We start from the raw sequence: 12,297 nt of genomic DNA on the forward strand, positions 1-12,297 counted from the left end.
ACATGCCGCAGAGCAGCTGGGCCCGTGAGCCATGCCCGCTGAGCCTGCGCTTCCAGAGCCTGTGATCCACAATGGGAGAGGCCACAACAGTGAGAGGCCCGCGTACCGCAAAAAAAAAAAAAAAAAGTCTCAAAAAAAAGATTCTATGGGGACTTCCCTGGCGGTCCAGTGGTCAGGGAACTAAGATCCCACATGCCACACAGCACAGCCAAAAAAAAAAAAAAAGATTCTATAAATTTTACATCGATATTTAAAATTCAAATCATAGAAAAACATATAAATATCAAGAAACAGATTAAAGGTAGCATTTCAAAGATACATGCATAGCTTTTTAGCCTAATCCAATAATTAGTTCAGTGGTACCTAACCAATAAGATGATAAAGAGGAAATACGAACATGAAACACAGATACTCACTTGCTTTTTCTTCAAGTCTCTGAAGGCAGCAAAATCATCGGGGGAGTCAGAAGGAACACTTGTGACCACACCAGTACCTTATAAAAGAAAATGTAGAATTAACTATTATAACCAGAATGTGTTTCCCAAAGAATTTCTAGAAAGAAATAAACTCTTTACCTTTATCCTCCTTGATGGTGAGCATTGGGAGAACATAGATCACCTTATAGGATGTTAAAGGCGCAGAAAGTGATGCACCAAGAATATCCTATGTAAGAAAAAGATCAGCATAAAGCAGAAGTAACTTATTCTAATCATTAAAATTTAAAACAATGTTAACATTTTAAGCCCTGAGAAGCTAATAATCAACAACACTCATTCTTTTATACCTACTAGACTAAAAATAATTGAAAATAATTATAATACCCAAATCTTGCAAGGTTGTGAGGAAATTAGTACACTTATACATTGCTTGAGGAAAACAATATAGGAATCCAACTTGGACCCAGCAATCCAATCCCAGGAATTTACCTCAAAGGAAAAAGAATTATTTTTTCTTTGAGAATCTCCCCAATGCTGTGTTAACTACATTAACAAAACCTGGAAACAACTAAAACTTTAAATGATAAAAAAATCACTTAATAAAATATGAAACATCAACAAGATAGAATACCGTATCTCTATTTTAAATGATAATTAGGAAGACAAACTGAATTAAAAAGATGTATCTTAAAAGAAAAAAATCAGAAGATCGGATAATATTGGACCCATATTCTCATATATCAACAAACAGCTTGCGAGGCTTCCCCGGCAGTCCAGTGGTTAAGACTCCATGCTTCCAATGCAGGGAGCTCAGGTTCAATCCCTGGTCAGGGAACTAAGATCTCACATGCCGCTCGGCACAGCCAAAAAAAAAAAAAAAACACACACAGACAGCTTGCAGCTGCTTGTTTACCTAAGGAATGTACTTTTCAATTCCATATAGTTCCCACCCTTCCACTTTATTCATATACATAAGCTGCTTATGGAATTTACAGTTATATAGGATAAAGGCTAAATATCATAATAGCCTTAAAGGTTGAAAGCTATTTTTAAATTTATACCACCCATTTTCCTCATTCCAGAATCTGCTCAAATTAACATGGAAAAAATTGCATTTAAGAACAGGAAAAAAATGGCGTCATTAATACTGTTCCTAAAAACTTCTTAGACATAACTCTAACATCAGGAACTAATAAGATGTAACAGCACTGCTTATAACAGAAGAAACAATTCAACTGCCCATTATAGAGAATCACTGAACAATTTGTGGCACGGCCAAACAACAGAATGCTGTGTAACAGTAAAAAATAAGAACAAAGGGAATTCCTTGGAGGTCCAGTGGTTAGGACTCTGTGCTTTCATGCCAAGGGCCCAGGTTCAATTCCTGGTCAGGGAACTAAGATCCCTTAAGCTGCATGGCAAAACCCAAAAAAGAGAACAAGGAAGATGTTTACCTACTGATAAAATGATTACCAAGTTATAGTTAAGTAAAAAAAAAAAGTAAAACAACAGACAAGGTGATAAAATACATTGCCATTTGTGTGTAAAAAAGAGGGCAAAAGAATAAATATATATATTTGCTTGTATACACATGAAATACTTCTGGAAGGATACACAAGACAGTGATTTTACTGACTGCCTATGGAAGGGAGAATTGAGTGACTGGGACTATTTTGCGTTATCTTTTCGTCTTTTTTAAAATTTTTGGCTGCTCTGCATAGCTTGCGGGATCTTAGTTCCCCAACCAGGGATTGACCCTGTGCCCTCAGCAGTGAAATGATGGAGTCCTAACCACTGGACTTCCAGGGAATTCCCTTTTTCGTCTTGAATTTTGAGTCTTGTGAATATTTAGTAGTCAAAAAATAAGTTTACAAAGTAAGTAAGAAATAAACTCTCCAATTCAAAAGGAGAATTGAGATGGTATTCTACTCATCCTTTTCTTTTAAAAGATTATTTATTAAGATACCAACGATCAGCATTTACCAAAGGGAATAAAACACACTCAAAAATACCAATAAGTAAATAAACTCTAAGGATAAGAGATATGTAACCATCTAGATTTAGTTAAGATCAACCAAGACTTCCTTTTCAGAAAAAAAGTGGCTGCAATTCCACTCCAGGAATGCAGGTAATCATATTTAAAAAGTAATATAATGTCTACCACAGCTATTAAATCTCTCGTGGAGGACTGTCTGTATTTTTCAACCAGATAGTTACTGAGCTGCAATGTAAGATTCAAAAATACTATTTTACTGATATGGTCACACAATGAATATGCCACAGCAATAAAAAAAAAAAAAAAAAAAAAAAAAAGAACTACTCCTACACACAACATGGAAAAAATACAGTCTGTACTTTTTTGTGTTTAGCTTCTTTTAGCCAAAGAAGCTAAACACAAAAAAGTACAGACTATACAATTCCACTGTGTAAAGTTCAAGAAGAGAAACTAATCTTTGGTGACTGAAGTCATGGCAGTGGTTACCTCTGCAGGAGCAGGCTGAGCAGTGATGTGAAATGGACGTGACAGCACCTTCTGCAGTGCTGGAACTGTTCTATATCTTGATTTGGGTGGTGCTGACATGACTGTATACACATTTGAAAACGCACCAAAAATATACACATTTATGACTTAACAATATTTCACTGTAACATATACCTCAATTAAAACGTTTTTTTAAATGTTCTTTTCTCAAGCTTCATTTTTGACATTTTCCTCTAAATTCATGCAATAAAATAAAGTCTGCTACCCAACTTACCTCTCCCATTAACTCTTTAACAACAGGCACCACTCCGTTGTCCTTGGTAAAGCCCTGGTATGACATATTCCTTGCAGCTCTTTGGGTGCAGATGAATATATCTCCATTCACTGTCTCAAACCCAATGTACTTCATATGAGGGCAAACCCAACAGTTTGTCTGTCCAAACATGGTCTCAGGTCTGAGAGTAGCAGCTACCAAGAAGATATTTTTCCCTTTCAAGCCACTAAGAAGAAAAAATATACATTTATGCAAAAAACATTATGGATTCTATCACAACTATCTGATATTTCAAAAAGATGAAGCAACAATTCTTCTACCTATTAAGGTAGGTAGCAAACCTACCTTAATTTGGATGGGTATGGCTCAAGCACTTTCAACTTGATTAAAGTATATTCCTGAGGTCCAACACCCTGAACAAAATAAAACAAAAATTCAAGGGAGAAAAAAAGGCTTGGATTACACCCACTAATCTATGTGAGAGATCTGATTCAAATTTCTAAGATGGGTTCCTGCATTGTTCGAATAATTCTTTCTTCCAATGAAGAGACTTCCAGTGGTGTGCTGACCACATGGAAGCCTAATGTGTAAAAATGACTTGAAGACCACCATCCAACCCCACACCAGACCAAAACTGATCAAGGAGGCCCACACTGTACTAAGTAAGATTTGCTAAGAGCTCCCTTGAGAGGGAAGAACAGTGGGAAAAAAAAATGAAGTGACTTGGATTAATCAGCCAAAACAGTGTTTGCCAAAGTGGGAGTTAGAAGATACAACCAACATCAATCCTACAGAGCAGTCATCACAGACATACACTGGACCAGGGGTCAGATGATGTGCATTCAAAACCTAGCTTGGGCCCTTACTTGTGGCTTGACCCAAGGAGCCACAATCACTCTGAGCCTTCATTTCCTCATCCGTAAAATAACTGTGCTGTGCCTCATACAGGACTGTCCTAAGGAACACCTAAGATAATGATAGTAAAATGCTGTGGAAAACTATGATGTACTATTGAAATTTAGGATATTGCTACCACTGACTATATTAAAGCTTAACATAGTAAACTGGGCCTCTGAAGGCTCTCAAATCTTTCAAAATTTTGATTAACGCTCATTTCTGTCAAATAAGTTACATCATAATTGAAGGCTGATTTTGAAAGGTAGTTGCTAGACTACAAATGTGTTCCAAGGTGGTAACAAAGAATGACACACTCATAGGGACTGCAAAGTTCAGATCGTGGCATTGCTGTTGACTTACTGTGCCAAGGATTTAGGCAAATGACTTACCCTTACTTCATTCAAGTATTACAAGGAATAATGTCACTAATGTGTCCTACAGGAATGTAGAATGAACTGATGTCATGTATGGCTGGAAGTACTTTGGAAATAAGTAGGCAGGCATGTGACCAAAGCAAGTATAAATGGAATCTGCATACATCAGTTAACCATATATCTCATTACCTTTCCTCAAGCTCTCCTTTTAGAGCAGTGCACTCTCCAAGCAGTTCTTCTCAAACATTACCAGGCATATGAATCACACTGAGAACACGTTAAAACACAGATTCCTAGGCCCCACCCCCAGAGCTTCTGATTTAGCAATTTGGGGGTGAGGTTCAAGAATCTGCTTTTCTAGGGCTTCCCTGGTGGCGCGGTGGTTGAGAGCCCGCCTGCCGATGCAGGGGACGTGGGTTCGTGCCCCGGTCCGGGAGGATCCCACAGGCCGCGGAGCGGCTGGGCCCGTGAGCCATGGCCGCTAAGCCTGCGCGTCCGGAGCCTGTGCTCCGCAACGGGAGAGGCCGCGACAGTGAGAGGCCCACGTACCGCAAAAAAAAAAAAAAAAAAAAAAAAAAAAGAATCTGCTTTTCTAGGATTTCCCTGGCAGTCCACTGGTTAGGACTCTGCACTTTCTCCACCGAGTCCCCGGGTTCGATCCCTGGTCGGGGAATCCCACAAGCCAGGCACAGAAGCCAAAGAAACAAAACAAAAACCAAAAACAAACGAACAAACAAAAATGTGCTTTTCTAACACAAGCTGATGCAGCTGAACCTAGTGCTACTCTTGGAGTAGCAAGGTCCTCGACAAGATACAGGTACCTATGATGACATTCTGCCTCTGGCTTAACAGCCACAGAGTATCATGACTGTACACCTCAGAACTGAAATAAAGTGATTTTTAGGTTTCTAATCTATTTCTTAAACTCTATGCACATATTAAGAATTATTACAATAGGGACTTCCCTGGTGGCACAGTGGTTAAGAATCCGCCAGCCAATGAAGGGGACATGGGTTCAAGCCCTGCTCCAGGAAGATCCCACATGCCGCAGAGCAACTAAGCCCATGTGCCACAACTACTGAACCCGCACGTCAAACTACTGAAGACCACGCGCCTAGAGCTTGCACACCTAGAGCCCGTGCTCCACAACAAAGAGAAGCCTTCACAATGAGAAGCCTCAACACCACAACAAAGAGTAGCACCCGCTAGCCGGAATTAGAGAAAAGCCTGCGCGCAGCAACGAACACCCAACACAGCCAAAAATAAACAAGTAAATAAGTAAACAAGTAAACAAGTAAAGAAGTAAATTTATTTTTTAAAAAGAATTATTACAAAAGCTACTCTATGGGGCTTCCCTGGTGGCGCAGTGGTTGAGAGTCCGCCTGCCGATGCAGGGGACACGGGTTCGTGCCCCGATCCCGGAAGATCCCACATGCCGCGGAGCGGCTGGGCCCGCGAGCCATGGCCGCGGAGCCTGTGTGTCCGGAGCCTGTGCTCCGCAACGGGAGAGGCCACAGCAGTGAGAGGCCCGCGTACAGCAAAAAAAAAAAAAAAAAAAAAAAAAAAAAAAAAAAAAAAAAAAAAAAGCTACTCTATGGCAAAAATAATTACCTCTCCAGTTTGTCTGTCATGATCCATACAAGGCTGTCCATCTTTTGGAGAATAAATGGTATACCTAAAAAATAAATAAGTGAGAAATATTATTATAACATACAAGTTTTATCCTAACATATTTGCCAGTGTTGCACCTAACCATCACAATATTTCTTCTAACTAAAACTTCTAACTGAGCAAATGTCTACATCATTTTTATGCTTATATGGCGAGGTCTACTGCCAACATAGTTATTTAATGAAAGCTTTCTGCCTTCATCAAAGGTAATACCACTGAAAAATATTCACTGATCCTGGCTTTATGGTATGAAACAGAAGACTGTAAAATATAAATTTGCTTTTAAAATGAAAATAGCAGAAGGAAGACAGAAGCAAGAAGAACTACAATCCTGCAGCCTGTGGAACAAAAACCACATTCACAGAAAGACACACAAGATGAAAAGGCAGAGAGCTATGTAACAGATGAAGGAACAAGATAAAACCCCAGAAAAACAACTAAATGAAGTAGAGATAGGCAACCTTCCAGAAAAAGAATTCAGAATAATGATAGTGAAGTAGATCCGGGACCTCGGAAAAAGAATGGAGGCAAAGATCAAGAAGATGCAAGAAATGTTTAACAAAGAAAGACCTAGAAGAATTAAAGAACAAACAGAGATGAACAATACAATAACTGAAATGAAAACTACACTAGAAGGAATCAATAGCAGAATAACTAGGGCAGGAGAACGGATAAGTGACCTGGAAGACAAAATGGTGGAATTCACTGCTACGAAACAGAATAAAGAAAAAAGAATGAAAAGAAATGAAGACAGCCTAAGAGACCTCTGGGACAACATTAAATGCAACATTCGCATTATAATGGTCCCAGAAGGAGAAGAGAGAGAGAGGGGACCACAGGAAATATTTGAAGAAATTATAGTCAAAAACTTCCCTGGGAAGTTTTTGGGAAAGGAACATGGGAAAGGAAATAGCCACCTAAGTCCAGGAAGCGCAGTGAGTCCCATACAGGTTAAACCCAAGGAGAAACACCCCGAGACACATAGTAATCAAATTGGCAACAATTAAAAACAAAGAAAAATTACTGAAAGCAGCAAGGGAAAAATGACAAATAACATACAAGGGAACTCCCATCAGGTTAACAACTGATTTCTCAGCAGAAACTCTACAGGCCAGAAGGGAGTGGCATGATATACTTAAAGCGATGAAAGGGAAGAACCTAACAACCAAGATTACTTTACCTGGCAAGGATCTCATTCAAATTTGATGGAGAAATCAAAGCTTTACAGACAAGCAAAAACTTACGAGAATTCAGCACCACCAAACTAGCTCTACAACAAATGCTAAAGGAATTTCTCTAGGTGGGAAACACAAGAGAAGAAAAGGACCAACAAAAACAGACCCAAAACAATTAAGAAAATGGTCATAGGAACGTACATATCGATAATTACCTTAAATGTGAATGGATTAAATGCTCCAACCAAAAGACACAGGCTTGCTGAATGGATACAAAAACAAGACCCATATATATGCTGTCTATAAGAGACCCACTTCAGACTTAAGGACACATACAGACTGAAAGTGAGGGGATGGAAAAAGATATTCCATGCAAATGGAAATCAAAAGAAAGCTGGAGTAGCAATACTCGTATTGGATAAAAAAGACTTTAAAATAAAGAATGTTATAAGAGACAAGGAAGGACACTACATAATGACCAAGGGATCAATCCAAGAAGAAGATATAACAATTATAAATATATATGCACCCAACATAGGAGCACCTCAATACATAAGGCAACTGCTAACAGCTCTAAAAGAGGAAATCGACAGTAACACAATAATAGTGGGGGACATTAACACCTCACTTATGCCAATGGACAGATCATCCAAAATGAAAATAAATGAGGAAACACAAGCTTTAAATGACACAATAGACCAGATAGATTTAATTGATAGTTATAGGACATTCGATCCAAAAACAGCAGATTACACTTTCTTCTCAAGTGCGCATGGAACATTCTCCAGGATAGATCACATCTTGGGTCACAAATCAAGCTTCGGTAAATTTAAGAAAATTGAAATCATATCAAGCATCTTTTCTGACCACAAAACTATGAGATTAGAAATGAATTACAGGGAAAAAAAAGTAAAAAACACAAACACATGGAGGCTAAACAATATGTTACTAAATAACCAAGAGATCACTGAAGAAATCAAAGAGGAAATCAAAAAATACCTAGAGACAAATGACAATGAAAACACGATGATCCAAAACCTATGGGATGTAGTAAAAGCAGTTCTAAGAGGGAAGTTTATAGCTATACAAGCCTACCTCAAGAAACAAGAAAAATCCCAAATAAACAATCTGAACTTACACCTACAGGAAGTAGAGAAAGAAGAACAAACAAAACCCAGAGTTAGCAGAAGGAAAGAAATCATAAAGATAAGAGCAGAAATAAATGAAATAGGAACAAAGAAAACAAGAGCAAAGATCAATCAAACTAAAAGCTGGTTCTTTGAGAAGATAAACAAAATTGATAAACCATTAGCCAGACTCATCAAGAAAAAGAGGGAGAGGACTCAAATCAATAAAATTAGAAATGAAAAAGGGGAAGTTACAACAGACATCGCAGAAATACAAAGCATCCTAAGAGACTACTACAAGCAACTCTATGACAATAAAATGGACAACCTGGAAGAAATCGACAAATTCTTAGAAAGGTATAACCTTCTAAGACTGAACCAGAAAGAAATAGAAAATACGAACAGACAAATCACAGTAATGAAATTGAAACTGTGATTAAAAATCTTCAAAAAAACAAAAGTCCAGGACCAGATGGCTTCACAGCTGAATTCTATCAAACATTTAAAGAAAAGCTAACACCCATCCTTCTCAAACTCTTCCAAAAAATTGAAGAGGAAGCAACACCCCCAAACTTATTCTATGAGGCCACCATCACCCTGATACCAAAATCAGACAAAGATACGACAAAAAAAGAAAACTACAGACCAATATGACTCATGAATATAGATGCAAAAATCCTCAACAAAATACTAGCAAACAAAATCCAACAACAAATTAAAAGGATCATACACCATGATCAAGTGGGATTTATCCCAGGGATGTAAGGATTCTCCAATATATGCAAATCAATCAATGTGATACACCATATTAACAAATTGAAGAAAAACCATATGATCACCTCAATAGATGCAGAAAAAGCTTTTGACAAAATTCAACAACATTTACGATAAAAACTCTCCAGAAAGTTGGCATAAAAGGAACCTACCTCAATTAAATAAAGGCCATATACAACAAATCCACAGCCAACATCATTCTCAATGGTGAAAAACTAAGCATTTCCTCTAAGATCAGGAACAAGACAAGGATGTCCATTCTCACCACTAGTATTCAACATAGTTTTGGAAGTCCTAGCCACAGCAATCACAGAAGAAAAAGAAATAAAAGGAATACAAATTGGAAAAGAAGAAGTAAAACTGTCACTGTTTGCAGATGACATGATACTATACTTAGAGAATCCTAAAGATGCCACCAGAAAACTACTAGAGCTAATCAATGAATATGGTAAAGTTGCAGGACACAAAATAAATGCACAGAAATCTCTTGCATTCCTATACACTAATGATGAAAAATCTGAAAGAGAAATTAAGGAAACACTCCCATTTACCAGTGCAACAAAAAGAATACAATACCTAGGAATAAACCTACCTAGGGAGACAAAATAGCTGTATGCAGAAAACTATAAGATACTGATGAAAGAAATTAAAGAGCATACCAACTGATAGAGAGATAGACCATGTTGTTGGATTGGAAGAATCAACATTGTGAAAAGGACTATACTACCCAAAGCAATCTACAGATTCAATGCAATCCCTATCAAATTACCAATGGCATTTTTTATAGAACTAGAACAAGAAATCTTACAATTTGTATGGAGACACAAAAGATCCCGAGTAGCCAAAGCAGTCTTCAGGGAAAAAACGGAGCTGGAGGAATCAGACTACCTGACTTTAGACTACACTACAAAGCTACAGTAGTCAAGACAATATGGTACTGGCACAAAAACAGAAACACAGATCAATGGAACAAGATAGAAAGCCCAGAGATAAGCCCATGCACCTATGGTCAACTAACCTATGACAAAGGAGGCAAGGATATACAATGGAGAAAAGACAGTCTCTTCAATAAGTGCTGTTGGGAAAACTGGACAGCTACATGTAAAAGAATGAAATTAGAACACTCCCTAACACCATACACAAAAATAAACTCAAAATGGATTAGAGACCTAAATGTAAGGCTGGACACTACAAAACTCTTAGAGGAAAACATAGGAAGAACACTCTTTGACATAAATCACAGCAAGATCTTTTTTGATCCACCTCCTAGAGTAATGGAAATAAAAATAAAAATAAATATATCGGACCTAATGAAACTTCAAAGCTTCTGCACAGCAAAGCAAACCATAAACAAGACGAAAAGACAAGCCTCAGAATGGGAGAAAATATTTGCAAACGAATCAACGGACAAAGGATTAATCTCCAAAATATAAAAACAGCTCATGCAGCTCAATGTTAAAGAAACAAACAACCCAATCCAAAAATGGGCAGAAGACCTAAATAGACATTTCTCCAAAGACATACCGATGGCCAAGAAGCACATGAAAAGCTGCTCAACATCACTAATGATTAGAGAAATGCAAATCAAAACTACAATGAGGTATCACCTCACACCTGTTAGAACGGGCACCATCAGAAAATCTACAAACAGGGGGCCGCACTGCTGGTGCAGTGCTTGAGAGTCCGCCTGTCGATGCAGGGGACACGGGTTCATGCCCCGGTCTGGGAGGATCCCACATGCCACGGAGCGGCTGGGCCCGTGAGCCATGGCCGCTGGGCCTGCGCGTCCGGAGCCTGTGCTCCGCGGTGGGAGAGGCCACAGCAGTGAAAGGCCCGCGTACTGCAAAAAAAAAAAAAAGAAGAAAATCTACAAACAACAAATGCTGGAGAGGGTGTGGAGAAAAGAGAACCCTCTTGCACTGTTGGTGGGAATGTAAATTGATATAGCCACTATGGAGAACAGTATGAAGCTTCCTTAAAAAACTAAAAATAGAATTACCATATGATCCAGCAATCCCACTACTGGGCATATATCCAGAGAAAACCATAATTCAAAAAGACGCACGTACCCCAATGTTCATTGGAGCACTATTTACAACAGCCAGGTTATGGAAGCAACCTAAATGCCCATAGACAGACGAATGGATAAACAAGTTGTGGTACATATATACAATGGAATATTACTCGACCATAAAAAGGAATGAAATTGGGTCATTTGTTGAGATGGGGATGGATCTAGAGACTGTCATACAGAGTGAAGTTAAGTCAGGAAGAGAAAAACAAATATCGTATGTTAACGCATATATGTGGAACCTAGAAAAATGGTACAGATGAACCGGTTTGCAGGGCAGAAGTTGAGACAGAGATGTAGAGAACAAAGGTATGGACCCCAAGAGGTGAAAGCCGTGGCGGGGTGGGGATGGTGGTGTGCTGAATTGGGCAATTGGGATTGACATGTATACACTGATGTGTATAAAATGGATGACTAATAAGAACCTGCTGTATAAAAAACTAAAATTAAATTTAAAAAAATTTTTTTAATTGCAAATAGCTTCTAATGAGTCCATATAATCAAGAAAGAACTTTATAGAAGATTTTATAGAGCAAAAAGATAAACTAAAACACAAATAATATTATTTTTCTACTTGGCTAGAATACTTAAGAGAATCTTTAGTGAGAACATAGAGAGAATCTTTAGTGAGACCATAAGAGAGAATCTTTAGCGAGACCCCTATTCTCCTTGGTTCTATTTGTCACAAACACTAAGCAGCTCAGAGGAACTGAGACCCCAGCCAAACAAAAAGGAATACAAAGGAAACAAGAGAACAAAAAGAGAAATTATAAAAAGAGAAACGATAATGGAAAAAGGCTCTGGGGCACACTGAATTACAATGCAGGAATTACATGATTTTTACTTTATTATACCAAAGGACAACAAACTCACCGCTTCCCAAATTTAATTTTGCTTCTTTCTCTTAATGTTAAAAACTGCCACCTGACAAACGAATCATAGTAGGGATTAACATCAGTGGTGATGAAGGAACGACGCCAGTCTACCTACAGAAGGAGAAAGGAAAAGGTAATTT

At 38.2% G+C, this 12,297-nt stretch overlaps 1 protein-coding gene across 1 annotated transcript in view; it reads right to left on the reverse strand.

Moving 5' to 3' along the window:
- Positions 1–12,297, reverse strand: part of LARS1 (leucyl-tRNA synthetase 1) — a 68,674-nt gene that overhangs the window by 41,588 nt on the left and 14,789 nt on the right. The window contains exons 7-12 of the mRNA XM_060093576.1: positions 12,156–12,268; positions 6,076–6,139; positions 3,539–3,606; positions 3,194–3,419; positions 576–663; positions 417–493 (exon numbers count right to left, since the gene is read on the reverse strand). Coding sequence (XP_059949559.1) covers positions 417–493; positions 576–663; positions 3,194–3,419; positions 3,539–3,606; positions 6,076–6,139; positions 12,156–12,268 — 636 coding nt within the window. The remainder of the gene's footprint in view (positions 1–416; positions 494–575; positions 664–3,193; positions 3,420–3,538; positions 3,607–6,075; positions 6,140–12,155; positions 12,269–12,297) is intronic.

Source organism: Mesoplodon densirostris, chromosome 3 (assembly GCF_025265405.1).
Source record: "Mesoplodon densirostris isolate mMesDen1 chromosome 3, mMesDen1 primary haplotype, whole genome shotgun sequence".
Taxonomy (NCBI): domain Eukaryota; kingdom Metazoa; phylum Chordata; class Mammalia; order Artiodactyla; family Ziphiidae; genus Mesoplodon; species Mesoplodon densirostris.